The following is a 23,096-nucleotide window of genomic DNA, read 5'->3' as shown; positions in this document are numbered from 1 at the left end:
TGAAATTCAGAAGTCTGAAAACTATTAGTGAAGTGGTTAAGAGCACAGAGGTTGTTCCGACAGACATACAGCCACCACTTACCTATTTATGAGCTTGAAATAAGATTCCAGATTTGAAAAACAAAAACAGGATGTCCCGTTAAATTTGAATTTCAGATAAAAAACTAATAATGTGTGTGTGTGTGTGTGTGTGTCTTAGTATGTCCCACATATGATATGGGGCATACTTACCCTAAAAAAAACAAAAACAAAAACAAAAACTATTAGTTGTTTACCTGAAATTCAAATTTTTACTAGGTGTCCTGTACTTTATCTGATAGCTCTAACTCGAGATGATTACTTAATGTTTTCATTCCTAATATGACTAAGCCCTTACTAAATTTTACTATTATTGTTTTTGAAGTCCTTTCTGTGCCGCAGCATGACAGGATGTTATTTTTATCTAGTCATTTAATTTCTGGAAGCCCAAACGTATTCATCTGAAAAACAGGAATTATAAAATATTTTTTCATAGACTTGGTGTAAAAATGAAATAAAATAAGTTATGTGAAATAACTCCCAAGGCGCGTTATTGTCGTTCTCCGTCCAAGCCCGAGTGGTCCAAAACTACACATCCCACAATCCCAGGCGGCGTCCCCCCGCCATTACCTCATTCCCTGGCCGTATTCTCGCCAATCCCGGCCTCTCCAGGGGTGTGGTAGCGGGCTGTTCTCGCGATTTTTGCCTTATCCTTCTCTCTCCTGTACGATTCCTGTCGCGAGACTTCCTGCTCCTCCGCCTCCTCCGCCGCTCCCTTTGCCGCCGCCTTAGCCCGGGACCCGGACCCAGCCTCTCCCCTACCCGAACACCGGCCCCGGCTCCACCGAGGCCCCGGTCCCCCAACCCCGCCTCGCCGCCGCCATGGCGGACCCTAAATACGCCGACCTTCCCGGCATTGTGAGTACAGGGCCAACCCCGGCTCCCCAGGACCGCACCCCCGACCTACTAAGGACCCCCAACAGACACTAACCCGTGACCCCTCCCGCCTGCAGCCCTTCCTCCGCCCCAGGGCTCCAGCCTCTGGCTCCCCGGCGGGCCACAGCACCCTCCGAACTCTTCCGACCCGACTTGGCCCGGCCGCGGAATGGCTTAGCAGGCCCCTTTTCCGGCAGTGGCCGGTTTCTCCGCCCAAAAATCGTCTCTGGGTGCTTACCACTTGTGCCCGAGTGTTTCTATCATCCATGTCAGCATCACCCGTGTCCCCCCAAATCTCCCCATAAGGCCCCTCCCCCCACCATCCCCACCCCAAACACATACCAGGCCACTTGGTGATGGCCTTCACCCTGCCAAAGAAAAGGTTACCGTGGCAGAACCCTTCTAGTGCCAGATAGAGAATTCTGCCCTCCGGGACCCCCCCCACACGCCCCCCCGGCACATACCAGCCTCTACCCTCCTTTTGTGCTGCCCTGCCTGCATTCTCAAGGGTGGGGGTCGTGTCACAGGACCTTGGGTACTAAGGTCCTGAGTCACTCTCAACCTTTGTGCCAGGGTAGTGGTGTACAGGGCCTAATTCGAAGATAGCCCTCTCCTACTTTGGACATAATGATTGCCAAGAGCCCGCCCCCATTCATATTCAGGGTCACATCTTTGTCATCACTTACTTTCACCACTTACCGTGAGGTTCCAGTTGTGCCCCCCGTCATCCCCACCCCTCTAAGACGTGGGAACTGACATGCGGTTCAGTGGGCAGGTGGAAGAGAAGGGACAGAATGCTGGCCTCACAGCCTGCCTTCTCTCCTAGCTTATTCAAATGGAGTGGGTCCAGGAGTATTGGTGGATGCTGGGTAATGAGGTGGGGTGGTCACTGCTTCTGTCTGCAGGCCAGGAACGAGCCAGATGTTTATGAAACCAGCGACCTGCCGGAGGATGATCAAGCCGAGTTTGATGCGGTAAGACTATGTGCTGCTTCAGGACTCTTATGGACCCTGACCTCTCTCCCCCAGGCAAACCCTTTCCCTTTTCTGGAAAGCCACAGCAATAAGCGGGTATGCCAACCCAGCCTGGGAGTTATGTAGGTTGCAGGCTTACAGCCACCAGTGAACAATGCCAGGACCGAGAGCCATGTTGGTGGAATCACAACTAACAAGACCTGATCCTTGGGTCTGTTAAATAAAAGTTGAAATATCTCAAAACAGTTTAGTTTGGGACTAGTGATTTAGGTAGGCCCCTGGGTGCTAGTCTACGGTAATGAATCATGAAGTCTGAGCACTTATAAACTACTTGAGGTTAGGGCGCCTGGGTGGCTCAGTTGGTTGGGCGACTGCCTTCGGCTGGGGTCATGATCCCGGAGTCCTGGGATCGAGTCCCACATCGGGCTCCCTGCTCGGCAGGGAATCTGCTTCTCCCTCTGACCCTACCCCCCCTTGTGCTCTCTCTCTCTCTCAAATAAATAAAATCTTTAAAAAATAAAAATAAACTACTTGAGGTTAGGAACTAGGCCTTTGATTTCATAAAATATTTCACTTGATACATGTTCATTAGAATCCTACCAAGAGCTAGATTTTGAAGTGTAGAGGAATAGTCTTTTTCCTGAACACCTAATATCTATTGAGCAAGGAGTGAGAAAATGATGTGATTTTAGAAAGATAAGGGGTCTGGTCAGAGCAAAACAAATTTGAGGAAGAACATAAATATTTTCTAGCAGCATAGGAGAGTCCCTTAGCACTTTCAGATCTAAGAAGAACTCTAAGGAAGAAATTAGCTGTGGACACAATTTAACCATGAGGGGAACCACTTAGCACTGTTTATTGAATGTATTTATTCTATGTTGGTTTTTGTGCAATGTAGAGGAAGAAATGTCCCTGCCTTTAAGGATGCTCCAGACTAATGGTGATGGAGTTAGGATACATATAGGATAGGAAACATGGAATAAACAAAATGGAGTGAATGGAAATCAACATAGTAAAAACTTGTATATAAGTACCAAAGGGAACAAAGGTCTATTAGCATTTTTTTAAGATTCTTTATTTATTTATTTAACAGAGACAGCAAGAGAAGGAATACAAGCAGGGGGAGTGGGAGAGGGAGAAGCAGGCTTCCCGTTGAGCAGGGAGCCCAATGTGGGACTCGATCCCAGGACTCTGGGATCATGACCCGAGCCGAAGGCAGGCGCTTAACGACTGAGCCATCCAGGCGCCCCTCTATTAGCATTTTTTATGAGATGTGGTTTAGGTTCTATTCCAAAGAGAGCTGGGCTAAGGTCACATTGATGAAGCAGGCTCCGTATGTTTGTCTGTAAGTCCTGTGGCTATATCTGTGGGGCTGGTTAGTCCTGGAGAATGCTGGCTGCTGGCTTCTAATGTATGGCTTGGCGTACTCACTTATTCCTTATTTGATTTCCCCCAGGTGGAAGTGGTTCCTACTTTGTGGGAACACCTTCCCTGTCTCCTCTCAGTGGTGTGTTCCTTGTGGCTTCTGTACTTGCTGGCATGTCAGTCTGTCCCCCAAGCTTGAGTATCTGGAGATAACGCTGATGTCATTGCTCCAGGACCTGGGTGTGCACCTGTCACTCCAAGATGTATGTTATTAGGAAGCTGTCTTTGACCTCACAGAGCAGGAGTATAAGCTGAGGACTTCAGTCCTCTAACCCATTTCAGAGACTGTTCAACTCGGGCCTAGGCCTCTGCCTATAAAGTGTCACAGCTTCATGGTGAGATAATAAATGGAAGTTTGTCCATTTGTCACTGACTGTGATATGAATGGGCAGTATCACAGCAATCCCCTTTCCAAAACAAAAATACATTGTAGTTTTCCTTTTGAAAGAACTGAGGTATTTCTTAAGAAGAAGATGACAGGCATGGAAGCACCTGAATGTGCAGCCCTAATGGGCTGTTTCTCCCCACTGAGCCTGAGCAGCCTATTTCAGTAGTACCTAGTGGGGTGGCTGATAGGGAGGGATACCAGAAGTATTCATTTCCTGCAGCATACTGCCCAGGATGATGGTATAGCAGTGCATAGGAGCTGGATGGTAAATACAAGAAGAGTCGAGTTGCCTCCATCACCTAAGGCTCAGCTAAATGACTTCATCACTAGGCAGGAGTGAGTAGGATGGGGAGACCTTCAGTTGCTTCAGGAAGGGGGGGATGTGCTGAGATGTTTACTGATGTCAGCTAATGTCTCTGGCCTCTGGGTGGTCCTGTGGGCCTTAGGAGGGCAGCCTTCGGGAAGTCAGCTGGGTAACAGTTCTGTTACTGCTCTTAATATTGATGTAAATGTGCAACTGGAAGAGAAGTGGGTTGTACTTAGTCCAGAAACCTCATGTCTGTGAGGCCTGGATTCTCACCAGCAGCCTTTCTCTCACCTGCCTTCCCAAGACCTAGCACCAGTGGCAGTGCACATCACCAGTACTGTGGCTGAACCCTGAGGTTTTCAGTCACCTTCTTAACCCCTGACAACAGAATGTTCTGCCTTAGTCTCCAGATTATTTTCAACTTTAATCGGATTCATTTTTAAAATAGATAATATATGCACATAGAACAAAAGTCTCTTCCCACCCCTGCCTGCCACCACTCAGGTCCCTTCCCTGAAGAAAGCCAATATGACCAGCTTCTAATGGAACCTTTTGGGGGATCTCCAGGTTTTTATTTAAAGGAATAATCAAAGTGTGTTGACCCTCACTCTTTTAACCTCCTTCGTCTTATTGCTCCACTGTGGAAAAAATTGAGCTGCTAAAGGAAATAATGTCCTCTAATATCCTTTAAAGATTGTAATTGCTAGTTTAATTTAAACATAAAAGTATTGCAGTTCCCATAGTGGAGAAGATGGGGGAGGAAAGTAGTATAAAAGGTTTTAGTTTTGCTAAAGATGATCCTGATTTTCCTCCTATTTCTTTAAAACGATTTTAACAGGAAGTAAAATATTATAAAATAAATGGGCCAGACAGCTGCACAGGCTAGCCCTTTCCTCTTCAATGTAGGAGAATCTCGTCTCTGTATTTCAGATGCTCCCAGGTTGATTTGGACGATGGGCTTGTTTGGAGACTTTTTTTTTCTTTGAGATTTATTTATTTATTTATTTGACAGAGAGAGAGATGGCGAGAGAGGGAACACAAGCAGGGGGAGTGGGAGAGGGAGAAGCAGGCTTCCCAGGGAGCAGGGAGCTCGATCCCAGGACCCTGGGATCATGACCTGAGCTGAAGGCAGACGCCTAATGACTGAGCCACCCAGGCGCCCCTGGAGACTTTTCTTAAAATGTCTCATCAGGAAAGCTAATTCCTGACTGGAATTTCCTCCCTGCTGGACCCACAGTCTACCTTGGGTCTGTGAGGCATTGTGCTCCTGGCTTTTGAACTGCTGGAACAAGGAGAGTAAATTCAGAAAAATCTCACTAGAAACAGGATATAGTTTCTCCCTTGATGCCTTATCCATCTCCAATGCCATGGGAAAGGGGAAGAAATGACCTATAGCCACAGTTTGACAGGGTCCTGGCAGAGGCTTGTTCTCCAAAGGGAAGATACTGCTGGACACTCCACCAGCCTGAGATGAGAAACAGTACGTTCTCTTCCTTATAGTTTGAGATATCCTAGAGTTTGCTTGATTGTGTTCACTGACTGTTGGCGCTCTGGAACTTACCTGAGTTTTTCCTAATGCTTCCCCCATCCTCCCTCCTCACCACCTTGCCTGGACACTAGTTTGCACAAGTAAGACCATTCGATGCTTCTTCTCTGCATGTTTTTTTTTTCATCTGCCATCTCGCATGCAATGCTCTGTCACTGTACTATTGTTGTAGCTAATCATTTTAAATTCTCTCGAGTCCCTAGCTGGGTCACTAAGGGGCCTGCTGGCCTTGTATTCCAAAATCATTAATCAAGGTTTGGAAGTACAACTCTGATCCATGAATCATTGTCTCTTTCCCTTGTGAGGTCTGCAGAATAAAACTGTCCAGTGGAGGATGGAATAGAAACATGGAGGCTGGGACTGCTTTTGCATATGAGGCATTTAGGGGCTGGAGTTAGAAGGGGTTGGCTTTCTCCTCCTCAGACTGAAATGAAGTTAAGAGAAAAGAAGTAACTGTTAGCCATTCTAGACAAGGGTAGAGAACAAGGGGGACAGTCACAGTCCTCACTTCTTAGCTATGTGTAGACTGTCCCTGGGGAAAACTCATTTTAATGTTCCCTGTGCTAAGCCTTTAGACAAAGGTAAATGGGATGGGAAAGGAGTGTTATATGTAAATTTAAGGTAATAACTTGGGTTATTTGTGCTTTCATGAGTCTTTCTGTTTCTGTACTCCTCCTTTAGAAATGGGTGGATGGTCAGCATTATGTTGATCCATCCTGGACAGTTTTATTCTACAGCATTCTCCAACTTCCTTGTCATCATGGTTCTGAAGTCCCTCTGGCTGCAGTGTTGGCAAAGAGCCTAAACAGGCTCAGAGAGCAGCAGTGGCCTCTTTCCCTGTCTGATCTAGAACCTCAGGTCTTGCCCTCTGAGGCACAGCCATTTAGCCAAACAGCCCTGGGGAGTCAGGGGGTCTACTAGTGAGAGGGACTGGGAGTCATGTACCAGGTAAGCTGGTACCTGAGATCAGGGCACTTAGAATTTTCCAATCAAGGTGGCTGAATGGACTGTTTCCGTGGTGACTGTTAAAACTCTAGGTTATAGGAATTATGCCTAAAAACTCATCATCCCACAGTGCACCCAAAGGACAGACCTGAAGGTGGTATATACAATTTACAAACTAATAGACCACTTTTCCTTTTCTTTGATTTTTCTATCCTCCCCCATTCTGCTTGTTCCTCATGATTTGAACTTGAACTTAAAGCTCATTGTTCTCTCTCCTTGAGTTTCTCCCAAGCTGGTTTTAGCTTGGCGGGGCAAGTAAGAGAAAGGTAGTGTGTGTGTGCCTCCCCTTGTGTGTTTGCATGTGTGCACCTGTGAGTACTTACACTCCCTCTGTGCAGAGACATCCCATGTAGACCACAGGGTCTGGATCTGCCTTGACCGTGAGCTGAACCAGGAGTCCTGGCTTAGCTGGACCCTGGCATGAGACGGGACGGAGAGGTTGAGGCTCAGGTGTGTCTAGCTGAACTCTTTGGGGCAGGAAGCACTTGTCTTTGTCCCACCACACATCTCATACATACATAACCATCTTCAACCTTCCATGATTCTACGTGCCCATCAGTAGAGCTCCTGGAGAGGCAGAGCATACAGCTAGATTTCCCCTCCTGGCAGTTCTTTACCCATCTTGCCTAGAAGGGAGAGCCTTATCTCTGTGGCTGGACTAAAAGAAGGCCTCTTTGAAGTTCTCTCACCTTTCCCCCTTGTCCACCTTCTAACCTCTGTGAATCTTGTGAGCAGAGGGTGGAAGAAACATTTTCTGCACATGGGCTGGTAGCTGTGAATCTTGGTGTCCTCTGGATTCTTTGTGCTCGCACATCCTGGCAGAATTGCTCTGGTTCCCTCGGTGCTGGGGGTGAGTTACCAACTAATCAAGATGGATACAAAAACACTGGCCTATCCGAGGGGCGAGGACGTGCCCTGCCTCTCCTCTGGCAGCAGAGAATGAGAACGGGTACTTCACCATCTCCTGACATATTTTGTTCTGCTTAACCTAAAGTCATATCAAACCACCCATGCGGGCACCCTTATTGTGACCAATTCCACCATCTAGATGTCTCATTCTTCAAGACTAGAGAAACCAAGAGACAGCGAGACTTGAACCATGAAGGCCCCCCTTGAGAGTTATGGACCCTCAGTCAGCTACATGTCCTTAGAGTCCCCATAGCCTCTGCTTCACATTCTGCCTGTCTCCCCCCGCCCCCACTTTGCTGTTCCATGCCACTGGCTTGCAACATCTCACTAGTTCTCAGATAATCTTACATTGCTTCTAATGACAGAGCTTCATGACATTCTCACCGCCAGAGAGGAAAGGGTCCCAAGTTCTTCTTTCTCTTGGGGTATGTAGTGACTCCAGCTGAAATTTCTTGGCCCCCAAATTTTGCTAGGCTCCCCTGGGCCCTATGGTGCAGTGTGTTTGAAGCTATCATATAGTGCATGTGACAATTTGCTAATAACAATTTTGTCTTTTTTTTCCCCTCCCTCACCCCCATTTCCCCACTCCCTTTCCTTTTAACTCTTTTGATTTTCTCACCTCTGGGGAAAACCACAAGGAGCTGGTAAGAAGCCTGACCTTTCATCTGCTTTTTAATGGGGTGTGCTGTGATGGGCAGTTGTTTATCTGTCCTTTTGTCTCTGCTAAATCTTTAATCCCTCTATCCAGCCCCACCCCCAGCCGACGGCCTTTTCCCATCTTATGAATCACTGTAATGACACTGTCCCCAGCCCATGCCCCCAGAATTCTGAGGCACTGATGGAGTGGGTGCCACTGGAGGACAGAAGGGTGCCGGCCATCTGGGTGTCTGGGGCCACATCCTTGGAGAGACTCTGAGGGGATGTCAGTGTTGGGCAGCTCTCCTGACCAAGGAGGTGGTCCTAAGTGGGAATAGTGAGATGAAAGCCCTGTTCATTCCCGTCACTGTCCAGGACCTCTGAGGCCCACATTCTGTATGTTGACCCTTTTCTACTCAATCAACCCCTTCCCTACTTAGGAAAGTATGTAGGAGAGTAGGTTCTCATCAGCATAGTGCCTGGCCCATAATGAGGGCTTAACAGATGGCAGCCATGATTAATTTCCTTCCTTGGTCTATAGACGGTGCTTCCCATTTGTCTCTTTAAGAGGATCTTTTAAAAATGGATTTCTACTTCATTGGCCTTGACTGGGGCAATCACATGGAGGAGTGGCATACTCTTGATTGTAAACTTAGAAGGTGGTTGTCTCTCCTGGTCGGGAGTCCTTCTCAGACAGACACTTTGTAGAGGCCAGACACCACACAGTTATTTGGCATGTGAGTGCTCTGGCCATACATTTCAGAGAAGATTAAAGAGATAATAATTTGGGGCTCAGTTGTCTCTTTGCCCTTGCATATAGGACGTTGAGCCCTTTTGTTTTCCCTTAATCTTTAGCTCTTGCCTCTCTGCTCAGCACTTCCCTGAAGAAGAGGTAAAGGTCAAAGTTGATGTTTTCTCCTTACGCCCTCCCTTCCCTATTTTTAAAGCTGCCACTCAACTGATTCCATCTCTAATAGCAGACCGGAGACGAAGGATGGAGCTTCTGCTGCTCTTCATGATGCCTCTCCATTATCATCCCCTACCACACCCAATACCCACATGCAGGCAGAGACTCTCTGTCCAGTCCTGGCTCACGTTAGAATCAGCTGGGTAGCTTTTCAACTGGCCTACTATCCTGGCCCTACGCCAGAACGATAATGAAATCCCAATCTACAGAGGAGAACCCAGACCTCTTTTCCTCCTTTTTTTTTTTTAATTTTAATTTTTTTTTAATTTACATTTTGTAAGTGACGCAAATGCGCAGGCAGGGTTGAGAACTGTTGTTAAACGAAAGAAGACTCAGTTTGCCTGCCTCCTGTGGAAGTTGGAGCTGTTGTCCCCAAAAGCACAGGACTCCTGGGTCTCCTCCTCCTCCTTCAGGAATGTAGTGAGAGCTGTTGGACTGCTGACCAGGGAAGGAGATGTGTTAGTCCGAAGTGCCCGGTGTTGGTGTAGTTGTTGGAATCTGAACAGCCAGTCAGTATCTAGTAAGGAGGGAACCTCTCCGCTACCGTTTCTAGGGTGAACTCTCTTTATCACTTTCTTTGCCATGCTCCCTGCTAATGGGAGAGCTTCAGTGCTTGAGACAAGAACAGAGGGCTCAGGGAGAAGAGGCGGGTGCTGCAGCTTCTCTTTGAGAAGCTGCTGGGCTACCTCCATGTCAGGACGTAGGCGTGGCCCTCACCCGTGGGTCCTCTTGGCAAGTAGGTAGTACTTCCGTTATTGCTTTTAAGACGTCCCTTAAAAAATAGTACAGTAATCTCTTGCCTCTTCTCTCTATACCCTGAACTCCCCAGCCTCATGGCAGCCTTGGACGTAGGACTGCTGGTCAGGCCCTCTCCCAGCCTTGCTTTTGTATCTCAGAGCTGGTATCTTCCCTTCAGCAGCATACTCACCCTCAGAGTTAGCAGCTGGACTGTCTGCCATCCTTCCTCTTTCCCCCCAGCAAGTATGGGAGGTTAGCTTGAAATGTCCTTCCTCAGCAGCGAGGAAATCTACGTTTGGGAGGGGGAGGTTCAAAGAGGTCAGGTTGGTTTCTTGCCCTGAGTGCATGGTGTGTGCCAGGTAACTGGGAGGGCCCCGGTGGGTGGGGTGGGGGGAGGGGGAGGCTTATGTACAGAGTGGGCGGGGAGGTTATGCTACCTCTGTTCCTTGAATCAGGGTGTTAATATTTATACAACTGACACTCCAAATTTACCAGGAAGCTTCTGTTTCCTAGGTTGAGCCTGGGTCAGCAGCTTGGAATGGAGCTGCCCTTCTCTTCCCTTGGAAATGTAGGGCCCAGTCTCCTCTAGTGGTTTGGGGATTTTATGGGGTCATGGAAGTCTAGGGTGAGAATGAATCTGCCTCTGGCCTGAACTACCTATTCCTGCAGGAGGAGCTGACGAGCACAAGCGTGGAGCACATCATTGTCAATCCCAATGCTGCCTATGACAAGTTCAAAGACAAGAGAGTGGGGACAAAGGGACTTGGTGAGACTGGGCTGGAAACTGGCCGGGGGGGGGGCTATCCTCAGACCGTAGTGACTTGCTTCAGGGAGAGGGTCCTTCATGGAGATCTTTCATGGTAGCCCTGACAGTCACCTGAGACCATGACTGCCCTGGGCCTCGATCAGGCCCTCAATTCCATCTTCTTTTCTTGGCAGATTTCTCAGATCGTATTGGAAAAACCAAGAGAACAGGATATGAATCTGGAGAATATGAGATGGTTTGTTGTGTGTGTGTTGATGGGAATGGTGCAGTGATCCTAGTTAGGAGGGACATCAAGGGATACAGTCAGGCTTCTGAGTTTTTCTCTCCTTGGGGGTCCTGAGAAACCCAGCAGGATACAATTGAGGATGCTTAGTCCCCCTGCTGTTTGCTCTGGAGAGTCTGCAGGCCTCCAGCTACCTCCAGTTTTTCTGTAACAGGGTGTTGTGGATTCCGAGTTGGACAGGAAGCCCTTACAACTTAGGCTCCGGGTTTGGATAAATTCTCGAGAAGCCTCCCTGTACCGAGAGGTGTAACTTCACTGTGTGTACTTGCTCTCTAGCTTGGAGAGGGCCTGGGAGTGAAGGAGACACCCCAGCAAAAGTACCAGCGACTATTGCATGAGGTCCAAGAGCTGACGACTGAAGTTGAGAAAATTAAGGTAACTGTAAACTCCCTTTTCCCCTTTGTGCCCTAACTTACATAGCAGAGGAGGACCTCATAGCAGGAGGAGAAAGGTTCCTGAGGCTCCTGGGTAAGGGAGCTGAAGTTCCTAGGTTTAGGAATATAAATAAATCTACATTCAGTGCTACAGGTGGGTAAGAACCATCCAGTAACTTCCAGCCACAGACATTCTTAAGGGCCTTGATCCTTTTTTCTGGTCTTTTTTTTTTTTTAAGATTTTATTTATTTGAGAGAGAAAGCACACGAGAGAGAGCTAGAGAGAGCATGAACAAGGGAAGGGGCAGAGGGAGAAGCAGACTCCCCACCGAGGAGGGAGCCGGACACGGGGCTCGATCCCAGGACCCTGGGATCATGACCTGAGCTGAAGGCAAATGCTTAACAACTGAGCCACCCAGGCACCCCCTTTTTTCTGGTCTTGATTCCCCCTTGCCCACCCCTCATTGTCTACTTCTTTTCATACCAGACAGCAGTGAAGGAGTCAGCCACTGAAGAGAAGCTGACCCCCGTGGTATTGGCTAAACAGTTGGCAGCCCTGAAGCAGCAGCTGTTTGCTTCCCACCTGGAGAAGCTGCTGGGACCAGATGCAGCCATCAACCTTACTGACCCTGATGGAGCTCTGGCTAAGTGGGTGCCCTGCTTTGTTGGGAAATCATTGCTGACTGGGGCATAGGGAGACTCAGCCAGGTACTGGCCAGGATACTAAGGGGAGAGGTAGCCTAGTTGTTCCTTAATGCTGAGTGTGAGGCAGAAATGAGAGAGTGGCTGGGCTGGCCCACATCCTTCCAGTCATGATCTTATTACTTGGTCTCCTGGCCCAGGCGCCTGCTGCTGCAGCTGGAAGCAACCAAAAACAGCAAGGGAACTGGTTCAGGGGGAAAGACCACCGGCGGGACTCCCATAGATAGTAGCCTTGTCACTTACGAACTACATTCTCGGCCTGAACAGGACAAGTTCTCTCAAGCTGCCAAAGTAAGTACGTATGTAGGTTGGTTGGGGGGCTAGGGTGACGTGGCCCTGAAGACTTTCCTACCTCCCTCCAAGGAATCAGATCTCAGGAGAGGGTGCTGGGAATGCTTCTGATTCCTCTTGATGTCTCGTTCTCCATGTTTCCCTCACCCATCTACTTTCAGTTAAGATTTTAAGAATGTGATTAGGGATATGTTCCAGAGAAAGTAGTCCATTGGCAGAGTGGAGAGGAGGAGTGAGGGGAATGGCAAGCAGACAAGCAGAGAAGAGCAGGATCTTAGTGCCCACTGTAGCAGCAGGGAGGCAGATGGCGAATCTCACTTCCTTCCTCGCCCTAGGTTGCAGAACTTGAGAAGCGCCTAACAGAGCTGGAAGCAACTGTACGCTGTGATCAGGATGCTCAGGTCAGGTGCTCTCCTCTACTTAGTCTGACCCTTGGATCCTGCACCCTCATCCCTAACACCCATAGCGTTCCACAGAACCCTGGGAAAGTGAGAAGGTCTTCAGTTATCAGATCAGCCAGTGGGTTGCCAGCTAGAACCAGAAAGGATGGAAGAAGGTAGTAATCAGGTGGAGATACAAGAACCACTGATTTCTTTCCTCCTTTTCCCCACCAGAATCCCCTTTCAGCAGGTCTACAGGGAGCTTGTCTTATGGTGAGTATAAGAGGAACCAGATTTTTGGATTACAGAGGGGATATTGAGGTTGGGTTTGCTTGGAGAACTCTTTTAGGGTCCATAGCTATATATTAATTATCTCCAGTGGAACACGGGGTGGCCTCTTCCTAGTCTGATCCTTTCCCCTTCGTGAAGCTTGTCCCAACCCCCACCCTCAGGAGACTGTAGAACTGTTGCAAGCAAAGGTGAACGCCCTGGACCTTGCAGTTTTGGACCAAGTGGAGGCTCGGCTACAGGTATTAGGTGGAGGGCAAACTGGATTACAGGTAGCTTGGGACTTTGGAAGCCCTGGGTGCCCTATCAACCTTAAAATCTGTGCTTCCAGAGTGTTCTGGGAAAGGTGAATGAGATTGCCAAGCATAAAGCTTCTGTAGAAGATGCAGATACACAAAGCAAGGTCAGGAAGAGCCCTTCCCCCCATCTTTATACCCTTCCCTGTTCCCTCGTGTTCTCCAAGTCACTCTGGTGGTCTCACCAAAGCCCGAGAGCCTCGAATCCCAGGTGCTGTCTTCGTGACCTCTTACCAGCTGAGATAGGGCAGTGCTTCCCACCTGCCCCACCCTAGCGAGGGGCTCCGTGTGTACTTCACTCGGCCATCCCCTCCGGGCCCTGTCTTGCCCCCCAGGTGCACCAGCTATATGAAACCATACAGCGCTGGAGCCCCGTTGCCTCCACCCTTCCTGAGCTGGTGCAGAGACTTGTCACCATCAAGCAGCTGCATGAGCAAGGTGGGAGGCCAGCTGCCAGGCGAGCTAAGAGGAATGGGAAGGTGGGCAGCTTTTGTTTCCTTCCCTCTTGGGAGTCTAATGTCCCCCATGCCTTTCCTACCTTCCTTTGTAGCCATGCAGTTCGGTCAGCTCCTGACCCACTTGGATACCACACAGCAGATGATTGCTAGCTCCCTCAAGGACAACTCCACCCTCTTGACCCAGGTGTGTGCCCCTTTATTGGTCTGCTGCCTCCCTTCTCTAGCAGGCCGGGTTCTCCAGCTTTGTCTCAATGGATTCTGCCTTGGCCCAGGTCGTAGCGTGATATGGCAGAGGCTTGGCTTGAGTCTCCACTGTTTTTCAGTAGTTGTGGGACCTTCGACAACTAACTTAACCTGTGAACCTCCATCTTACCATTTGGAAGATTATACCTTCCTCAGGGTTATATGGATTAGGTGAAATACTGTGGGTGAATTGTTAAGAGTCCAGTGAACCTCAGTTTTTCCTAGAATACCTACCCTGTTCCTCTCTAGTCTCGGCTTAGCTTTCCCCTCCGTGTCCTCAGCCAGACGTGCTTATATCCAGAGCACGGCACATTGGGAGGAATACGGACTCTGAAATGAACAGCAGGCTCCAACCTCGCTCTGCTGCTTGTTTTCTGACGCTGGGCCAGTGAGCTTCACCTTCAGTCTTAGCAGGGCCCAGCACATGGTCCTTGGTTTCTCTTGGAGGCAGTTTTCAGTGCCGGGGGCAGAATTATGGCTGAGAAACCAACACCACAGGTCCATCAAGATAAATGAAAAAATATATAAAGTGTAATATGTTCTGCCTCTAGAGCAGTTTTCTAAACTTTTGAGCCAGTAAAACGCTCATTTCAGTAAAATCTTACCTGTTCCTCATTATATAAAATAGATCAAAAGAATGGTTCTGGTTGAGTGCTGCCTGCTTGGCAGTCCCTAAACTAGGTCCGTCGTACTCCAAGGGTACTTTGAAAACTGCTACTATGATCTGCCCGCTCTGGGGCCCATAAGCTGTGCTTCCATTCTCTTCTCTTAGAGCAATTCTCAGGTGCTCACCCAAGCAAGCGCCTAGGCCTAGTGAAACATCTCTAACTTTTTAGGTGCAGACTACCATGCGTGAGAACCTGTCCGCGGTTGAGGGGAACTTTGCCAACATTGACGAACGGATGAAGAAGCTGGGAAAGTGAGCACCTTTAGGAGATGGAGAACAGGGGTAATCCCGACCCCTTTGAACTCTGTTAACAGCTTACATAGGGTTTCCCCTTAATTATAACCCTCGCATCCCCATACCATTTGACACTGGGGCAAAGGGGTTCTTCCTGCATGTGGGGTTTACACCCCTCCTCGGAGGAATAGAGAGTGGTAGCTGGGGGACAGTAGATGGTGGTCTCCCCTTAGGCCCTGGGGACGTGGGCCCCACCACATGCCAGTTCCCGTCCAGTACTGCTTTGCCTGGGGCGGGGAAGGATTGGGTCCTGTCCTCCAGCACAGCTCCCGTGGCTGGCTGCAATACTGTACAACTGTTTCTGACCATTAAATGCTGTTGTCCTCTCTGTGGCCCCTGCTGTGTTTCCTGGGGAAGAGGCAGCATTGAGATGGACCCTCACAGCCTAACAGGCGGCCTCAGCCCCTCTCTGCTGCAAGAGGATTTAAACTGTAACCTGCTCTTACCAAAGAATTAAGGAAAAAATGAGTACAGAGTCAGAGCCAGAGTTTCAAAATATTCTCATCTGTTAAATTAAGAGTGTCTCCCATAGAAAAGCAGTGGAGGCCCCACAGGGCAAGTACAAAACAGAATTAAAACTCCCAAGGGTCTTGTCTTTACAAAAGAAAAGGCAGGAGGCAGCCCCTGGACAGCGGGTCGTGCTGGCCGCTCCGGTTGGACCACGTTGCATAATCCTCAGTCGCATCATCACAACGTCTCTGAGCGTTTCGATGGGGGAGAAGGGGCAGTGTAGTGTGTGTGGGAGGAGAGGCCCAGCGGGCTCTCTGTGCCCCCTTACCCCCTTTTAGATCCCAGAGGAAAGTAGAGGGAAGCTGGCTACACCTTGAAATGAGGCTATGTGTTTCAAACCTGGGGACAGGGGTAAAAGGGGATCTGTGCTTTGAGCAACCTGAGCCAGAGGCAGAGGGGTGTTGGAGGGGTGAGGGGGGAATGCATGATGCTTATTGCTTTGTACCTTTCACTGGGTAGGAGGGCAGCAGCCAACAGTAGCTCACAGGTTTGTAAACTGAGCCTGCTGGCTTCAAGAAGGGAGGCAATGAAGTCGAATTAAATATAAAAGAGTCATTTGTGCAAAAATAACTTAAACAAATAAAAGACCTGGGGAAGGGGGTGTTCCCCTTAGCCTGGTGGGGAGAGGGCCATATACCACCCCCCCAGGCCTTTTCAGTGACATGGCTTTGGGGGGGAGGGGGTGAGCTTCCCTACCCCCTGCAATGGCTCAGGATGGGATTGTAGGGGAAGGGCTTGCATTTGTGCTCTGAGTGGGGAGTAGTGCCCCCACCCACTGTCCACAGGTGCAGGTGGCTGGCAGGGGCTCCCAAGGCTCAGCACTCAGCTCTCCCCAATCAGGGTCAGATCCAGCTCCAGGTATGGCTGCTAAGGGGCCAGTTTCCTCCTCTTGTTTTTGGCAGGACGGCCAGGGCGGGCCCGGGGAGGCAGAGGGACAGCCGCCTATACAGGAGGGGAAGTTGAAAGAAGTGATCAAACAGCTAGGTATTGGGAAGTCTTTTTATTTTCTCCCCACTCCCCTAATCCTCTCTCCTGCCTCATCCCTGACAACCCACCCCCCCCGCCCCAACCCTGACACACACTTACGCGGGTTGTAGGGCTGGGGTCCAAGGTAATGTCCTGGCGGGAGCTATTGCTGTTCCGGGTAGGGCTGCAATAAGGGCACGGATGATCAGGAATACTTCCCCAAGCACGAGATGAAGTTGAGAGTTTGGATGGGAAACTTTCTACTTTTGGATCATAAAGGCATAATATCCTTATACATATTTAAATAAGTTTGTGCCTTTTTGAAAGTCAACCCACTCTAGACATTTCTATAAACCATCAAGAAGTGGAGAAAGGCAAGGACTGTGGTAGGCCCAACACTCACTTGTATTTTCTCCTCCGGCCACGACGAGACTTTCTAACTACCCCTGGGGGCACCTGGGAAAACACCGACTGTATGTGTGGGAAAAGTCAAGGAAAGGAACTGTGTTCCCAGCCTTTCCTCAGAGCCCTTCAGCCCAAACCTCCATCACCCTGCACTCACCTTAAGGTCCTCAGAATGGGGTTCAGGAGGGGATGGATCCTTGGGCTCAACACCCCCTTCAGCCAGCTCCCCATTATGCTGCCAGTGGTGGGTCCTTCTTGGGGACCGTTCCATTTGTCCATTGAAGCCACCACGTGCCCCCCACTTGAGGGCCAGTCGGCCAGGCTCCCGCCGGCTGCCAGGCTTTCGGCCCCGGCCTGGCCTGGCCTCACCATTAATGCCCCTAAGTCCCCCTCCTCCCCTCCGGCCCCGTTTCCCTGACCCCCTCCCAGTGAGCAGCTCAGGGACTGGGGGGTCGGGAGAACCGTGGGGTGGGGCTAAGGCACTGAGGGGAGGCCGGGCAGGCTCCGGTTCCAGGGCTGAGGTGGGGCTCTGAGGGGGCAGACAAGGGGCTTCTGGCTGCTCTGGAGGAATCTGCAGGCAAAAAATAAAATCTTAGTCCCAAATATGGTTCCTCTGCTACTGTAACTCAAAAAAATCTACTTCCAGTTTGGGAAAAAATTCTGTCCCTAACACCCCCCACCCCCAACACACACCATCACCTGGAGACTCTGTAGCAGGCAGGCTAGGGGACTAGAAGCCTCTGAGAGGGGTGGAGGAGCTCCCCCCCCAGGGAGGAGCTGCAGCCCCAGCTGGCCAGAGAGAAGAGGGCCAGGAGGCTGCAGCAGGCTGGGGAGGGCTCCAGGGCTGCTGGTCAGCGAAGACAGATCACCTGTGAGGAGTTGGAAGGTCAGAAGTCTCCCTCCGCAAACCAGTTAGGCTGAGTAGACCCTATTTATCTCGTAGGCTTAACCCCAGGGTCAAAGACTCTTCCCCAAGTCATCTAGCCTCTACTCCCAATTTTTACTGCTTCCTTTTTTCCCCTCTTTCACACCAGTTTTCCCTCAGACTCACCCAGCAGGCTGGCACTCAGCAGAGGGCTAAGGAGTTGGGGGGGTCTCCCTGAGTTGGAGGGGGCCTTGCCCAGAGAGGAGGCCCCCGGGTCAGTAGTTGCCGTGGTGACACTGGAGGTAGGTGGTCCAGGTTGGGGGGCACTCAGGACACAGGGCTAAGGAGAAAGAATGGTTATAACACTATGTGTGTGAAATATTTCATAAATGTAGAGTACTTTCACATATACAATCTCACTGAAGCCTCACGTGAAGTAGGCCACGCTTATTAAATACAGACCCAGTTCTTGCAGCCATCCTACCCCCAGCCAAGAACTAAGCCCTCCCCAAAGGCCCTGAGGAAGAGCTCAGGCATGAAACTGAAAGCCTTGGATTCCCAGCTCCCATCCCTGATTCCACCTCTTGTTCTGTCCCACCCACTCACCCCCTATCCTCACCTGGGGGGGTGTCCCCGAGGGGGGATCCAGGCTGGCAGCCAGCAGCGCAGAATTTAAAGCTATGAGGGTGGGGGGGGCTGAAAGTGGGGGGAACAGTAGGGGGGGCAGGTCTCCCAAACCTGAAAATGTCTCCCCACTTGGACCCCCAGCTCCCTCTGCAGATCCCTCCCCATCCCCAGCTGTGGGGCCCAGGGCCAACAGGGGCAGGAAAGAGGCAAGGAGGTTGCTAGGAGGTGCAGAAGGGGGTGGAAGAAGGTCTGAGGGGGGCGGTGGAAGCAGGGAAGCCACCAAAAGCGAAGGCCCTTCAGGCTCGCCTGGGGCCAGGGGAGGGCCAGGTCCTCCCGGTGGGGGTAGCAGGGGCTCAGGGGGAGGTTGTCCCCCTCCCCCAGCCAGCACGCCAAATAAACTGTGGCTGAGCAGTGGAGAAGGTGGGGGCTGCCCCAGACTCAGAGGGAGAGGCAAGGCCCCTAGCATCCCCGGGAAGCCGGCTCCACTCAGCGCCAGACCCTGCTCAGGACTGGGGAAAGGGAAAGCCTCCCCACCAGCCAGGGGAGGCAGAGGGCAGGCTGGGCCCGCCCCCATCCCGAGCCCTTCAGATGGGCTTTGAAGCACAGGGCTGGGGACCAGGGGGGCTTTGGAGGCAGCTGGTGGGGCAGGGGCACCTGCAAAGAAAAAGAGAAATTCAGCCCAAGGGAGAACCTTTCTCCCAGCATCCAGAGAACCCAACCTTCATGCCTCCAACCCGGAAAACCACCGAAGAGCTCTCTAAACTCCCCTAAACGCCCTGGCTGCCTTTTTCCACCGAGAGGAGGAAGGGCTCTTGCACGCTCACGCTCACGTACCTGGCACACTGCTGAGGCCGCCACTGGTGGCCCCCGGGAGGGAGGGCGGAATAGGGCGCCTGGGCTGGGGAGGGCTCCCTGAGGAGAGGGCTGGGGGAGGAGGAAGGTGTGCATCTGACCCCAAAAGGTTAAAGCTTCCATCGGAGTGGGAAGGGCCAGGGGTGGGGAGTCCCAGCAGGGACAGCACAGAAGGGAGAATCGGTTGGGATGGCTCAGGGAGAGGAAAGGGTTGGGGGACGGGAGCAGGGGCCCGAGGACGGCTCCGTCTAGGGGCTTGAGGACCTCCCCCTTCTAGCAATCGCAGTACAGTTGGGGGTCTGCGGGGACGACGCTGAGAGGGCCGGGGTGATGAGGAGTGGGAAGCCGAGGGCGTCTGGGCACGGGGCCTTCGGCCCTGTAAAGTGCTGGGAGGGGGGAGCAGGGGGTGCTGTGCCTTGGCCGCTGCAGAGAGTAGGCTGCTAGCAAGGAAGGGGGGTGCCCCGGGCCCCTCCACCGTGGGGGCCCCTCCTAGGGGTCCCAAGACCAGGGGCAGGTGCATAGTGGCTGAAGACACTGCTGGCTGAGTGGCAGGGCCAGGGGGGCCAGGGGGACCGGGGAGGTTATTGCTTGGGGGCAGAGGAGGGGGTGTTAAGGCATCACTACAGTGGAAGAGAGAAGGGTCTGAAGGTGGTGAGGAGGAGGCATGGGGGGCTGGAGAAGAGCCCAGGTCAGGGGGCACCAGGCTGGAGCGGAGGGCGGCTCCCCAGTTGTAGGAGGGAGCGTTGAGGCTGATAGCGGGTGGAGGGGGTGGGGCTGGAGAGGGGGCGTTGCCCCTTGGGAGGAAACAGGGGCTGCTGCTGCCTCCAGAGGGGACAGGGTCAGGAAGCCTTGGTGGTGGGAAGAGCCCCCCAGGGCCTGCTAGAGGGGGGAAGGCCTGTGGAACTGAGGGTGGTTCTGGGGGAAGGGGGCCAGGTCCCCCATTAAGTGGAGTTGTAGGAGGGACTCGACAGGGAGGGCGGGCAGAGGGGGGCCCTGGGGACACAGTGTGGAACATTTGGGGGCTCGCTCCCTCTCCTGCAATAAATGAGAAATGAAGGGTCAGCCTGTGGCTCCCCTTCCAACAACTTTCTTTTGTCTTCTCCATCCCATCTCCCACAAACTCCCAACCTCCCTGTGCCTTCCTCTCCTCAAGCGCTCCCTACTCCACTCCTGTCCTTGCTCCCTCTCATGGAGCTCCTCCCACCGTCCCTCTTCCAGGCCCGTAAGTTTTCCTCAGTTGTCTATGAAGTAGAGAAGACTCACCAGGAGAAGAGTGTGAGCAGGTGGTCTCCATGCTGCGGTACAGAGTTGCCATGGCAACGGCTTTCCGCCGGTGGTTGCACAGCTTGGTCATGTCCTCCTCTGATGCGGGCCCCACCCCAGCCCCACCCGGGGTCACCGGGGCCAAAGGGTCAAAGTTGAAAACCTGTAAGGCGGGAGTCACGGACAGGGACCCTGAGAGAGTGGCACCTGGGAGAAGCGCTACCACGGTCAGTGACTTGTATTAGGTCTCTTGGCTTATCCCTGTATTCTCTGGCACCCCTCACCACTCTGACCTTGGGGACATTGAGTGGACACTCCAGACCGCACTTGCAGGTCCCATCGCTGAGGAGGTAGCTCCGGGTTTGCTCCAAGGAAGACAGCTCTGTGCCACTTGGGCTGGGAGAGCACAGGGTCAGAGAGCACGGAGTTAGTTGACACTGAATCAGGAGATGTGCCTAAAGGACAGTTCCTTAGTCAAAGACCTTCCTAGGAAGGGCAGAGAGTAAAGAATGTGGAAAGAGAAAGAGGGAGAACAGATTTAAAGGGCCAGAGATACAGAGAGCAAAAAGGCCGAGGAAGGAAGAACAGAGGAGAGCAATAGGATATCAGAGATCTGGGCGCTGAGAGGAGAGGCGGGAGGGAAAACTCAGGCACTGAACGGCCTGGGGATAGAACTCTGGGAACCCTGAGGATCCATACCTGATATAGAGCACAGCACCCTCTCGAACACAGCGCTGCCAGCCGATGGGGACAGATGTGGCCACAGGGCCCCCAGCTCTGTCTGCTCCACTGCTCTCATTGCCCCCATTCATTGTGTGTAATCAGCTCCCACGTGCCTGATAACACAGACATCCATGTGGGCATTAGGAGGATTAAACTGCACTGGGTACCTGAGGGAGTACGCCAGGAAGGCAAAGATTGTGGGGAGACCCAAAAGAACTCAGGGGCATGGAGAAACCCTGAGAGCTGGGAGAGAAAATGAAGAACTCTCTGCCATCCCGCCGTGGCTACCTGAACATCTCTGCAAACATTGTGGGGTCCAGTCTAAAGCCGGGGCCTCCGGCTTAGCCCACACCTGCAACACAGGAGAGAGAAGGGACTGTCGGAAATCTGCCCAACTCAGAAAAGCACCAAACCCCAGGACACTCTCAAGGGAAAGATCCTTAACCCTACAGGTAAGTGCACACACAGATCTCAGGGATCTGCTGGCTGAGTCCACAACCATCCTTTCTATGTACAGGCCCTAGGAACCAGAGGATCAAAGCCTCAACGCCCAGAGACCAAGGAAGCAGAGCCCAATCCCTAGACATAAAGGGGCAAGGCCCCTTTGTCCCATCAGAGACAGAAGACTTCATCCTGGAGTATGGGCAAATTCCCATAATGCCAGGCCACTAGGAAGTTTCCCAGAGAGTCTGGCCCCCTGCTGTTCCCTACCCCCAGGAAGATCATATAAAAAGTACAGATTGCCCCACAGGTCACCAGGCAATTGCCCAACTGCCCGCTGGGGTGGTACCAACAGAACCCCCCCATGCCTGCTCCATTAGATAATCACCGATCTAGTTGATTTGGATCTTCTTAAGAAAGGTTGGAATCATAGCTCTGTCTTCTCCCAGAATCCTGAGAAGCTCCTGATTTCCCCCCAAGCCTCAGGCAAGGGGATTCAGCACCTCCTACCCCACTGGCTTCAAATTGGCTCCGAGAAGGATTCTCCTCTGATATGTGGGGTCGCCCCCCCACCCTCCAAACCTGCAAGTATCCTCTCCAATCTCACCATCGCTCCCACCCCACACTGGCGGCTTCTAAACTTTCCCTCTCATAACAAGGCGCCCTGTCACCCAGCCTGCTTCCCTCAGCCTGGGGAGGAGGGGAAGGCGCACGAAGTAGGAAGGAACTTGGGGAGAGGGCGGGCGGAGGGTGGGCGAAGCACTGAGGGGAAGGAGGTGAAGAAGGCAAAAGTCAAGCAGTGAGAGGGAGAAACGGTGGGGGCAGGTGAGGGCGGGGGAGTGGGGATGGGGCCAGGGAAAGGGGCCGAGAGGACGCGGAGGGGGCAGAGGGTAGGGACTGGAGGGGAGGGGAGGGGGAGGGGCGGGGTGGGGGGGCCGGGCCCTGCACTCACCGCGGCCCATGGTTCGGCCGGCCCCGCCCTGCGCAGTCGCGGCCCAGAGGGTGAGTGGGAGGGAGTGGGAGGAGGGTCGGTGGAGCCCGAGCCTCCGGTACGGCCCCGGCCGGTCCTAGCAGGAAGCGCCGCCGCCGCCGCCGCGGATCACCGAGCGGCCTCCCGCGCATGCGCCATGGGGGCCAGGGGCAGCCCTGGGGATTCCGTTCCCAGAAGGCACCGCGCAGGCTGCTGCCGCCGCCGCCGTCGCTGCCGCCGCCACCGCCGCAGCCGCCGCCGCCGCCGCCGCTGCCCGGACGGGAGAGGGGCGGGGCCGGGCCCCCGCCCAGCGGACAACGACGAGCCAACAGGAGGGGCCGCAGTGCGCATGCGGGAGCGCGCCTACCCCTCCCCCACAACCCCCCATTAATCCCCAAGAGAACAAACACCCCACGCGGCCCCCCCGCCCTCCGCGGAAGGATCTGAGCCTCTTCCCAGGCCACCGGTGGCCAATCCCAGCCCTCCCCGGGGAGGGGCCCCTTCCAAAGCCACAATCTGTTGGGGGAGCCAGGAATGCCAGGTCCGGGAGGGGCCAGCCCCAAAAGATGAAAGTCGCGACTTG

General features: G+C 52.4%; 2 protein-coding genes across 7 annotated transcripts; one reads left to right on the top strand and one right to left on the bottom strand.

The window, feature by feature from the left end:
• The first annotated feature begins 729 nt into the window (after positions 1-729).
• DCTN2 (dynactin subunit 2) lies at positions 730-15,219 on the top strand. Its single transcript, XM_028110788.2, has 14 exons — positions 730-936; positions 1,860-1,928; positions 10,519-10,615; positions 10,789-10,850; positions 11,175-11,273; positions 11,760-11,920; positions 12,115-12,265; positions 12,601-12,666; positions 12,880-12,918; positions 13,098-13,175; positions 13,265-13,336; positions 13,565-13,667; positions 13,780-13,871; positions 14,767-15,219. The coding sequence occupies exons 1-14, from the start codon at positions 901-903 to the stop codon at positions 14,851-14,853; spliced, it is 1,212 nt and encodes a 403-aa protein (XP_027966589.1). The 5' UTR covers positions 730-900; the 3' UTR covers positions 14,854-15,219.
• Positions 15,220-15,374: 155 nt separating this feature from the next.
• On the bottom strand, positions 15,375-22,761 carry MBD6 (methyl-CpG binding domain protein 6). Of its 6 annotated transcripts, XR_003610512.1 has the most exons (15): positions 22,496-22,761; positions 21,391-21,454; positions 21,079-21,215; positions 20,673-20,775; positions 20,380-20,542; positions 19,099-20,151; positions 18,257-18,918; positions 17,824-17,977; positions 17,472-17,641; positions 16,930-17,343; positions 16,771-16,838; positions 16,488-16,551; positions 16,174-16,343; positions 15,847-15,910; positions 15,375-15,589 (listed from the first exon to the last, which is right to left on the bottom strand). XR_003610512.1 is itself a non-coding variant. In XM_028110783.1 (13 exons), the coding sequence occupies exons 3-13, from the start codon at positions 21,189-21,191 to the stop codon at positions 16,269-16,271; spliced, it is 3,039 nt and encodes a 1,012-aa protein (XP_027966584.1). In that variant the 5' UTR covers positions 21,192-21,215; positions 21,391-21,454; positions 22,496-22,761; the 3' UTR covers positions 15,375-16,268. The 6 variants fall into 6 exon arrangements, 3 of the variants coding, with proteins under 3 accessions (XP_027966584.1, XP_027966586.1, XP_027966585.1); XR_003610511.1 differs by having other exon boundaries at positions 15,847-16,343; XR_003610510.1 differs by having other exon boundaries at positions 15,375-15,910.
• Between the last annotated feature and the right edge of the window lie 335 nt (positions 22,762-23,096).

The sequence above is a fragment of the Eumetopias jubatus genome, unplaced genomic scaffold (genome assembly GCF_037043125.1).
Source record: "Eumetopias jubatus isolate StellerSeaLion01/CBP00866 unplaced genomic scaffold, mEumJub1_p1.0 scaffold_8, whole genome shotgun sequence".
In the NCBI taxonomy this organism is placed as follows: domain Eukaryota; kingdom Metazoa; phylum Chordata; class Mammalia; order Carnivora; family Otariidae; genus Eumetopias; species Eumetopias jubatus.
This window is presented reverse-complemented; position numbering and strand designations above follow the sequence as displayed.

What these genes read in the sequence shown, in the direction of transcription:
- DCTN2 (XM_028110788.2), top strand. Translation starts at nt 901, where the DNA reads ATGGCGGACCCTAAATACGCCGACCTTCCCGGCATT. An exon ending in ATGCAGATACACAAAGCAAG is followed by an intron (nt 13,337 to 13,564) that starts GTCAGGAAGAGC and finishes CTTGCCCCCCAG; the next exon opens with GTGCACCAGCTATATGAAAC. An exon ending in ACTCCACCCTCTTGACCCAG is followed by an intron (nt 13,872 to 14,766) that starts GTGTGTGCCCCT and finishes CTAACTTTTTAG; the next exon opens with GTGCAGACTACCATGCGTGA.
- MBD6 (XM_028110783.1), bottom strand. Translation starts at nt 21,191, where the DNA reads ATGAATGGGGGCAATGAGAGCAGTGGAGCAGACAGAGCTGGGGGCCCT. An exon ending in CGGCCTCAGCAGTGTGCCAG is followed by an intron (nt 18,919 to 19,098) that starts GTACGTGAGCGT and finishes TTTTCTTTGCAG; the next exon opens with GTGCCCCTGCCCCACCAGCT. An exon ending in GGCCGGAGGAGAAAATACAA is followed by an intron (nt 16,552 to 16,770) that starts GTGAGTGTTGGG and finishes CCCTTATTGCAG; the next exon opens with CCCTACCCGGAACAGCAATA.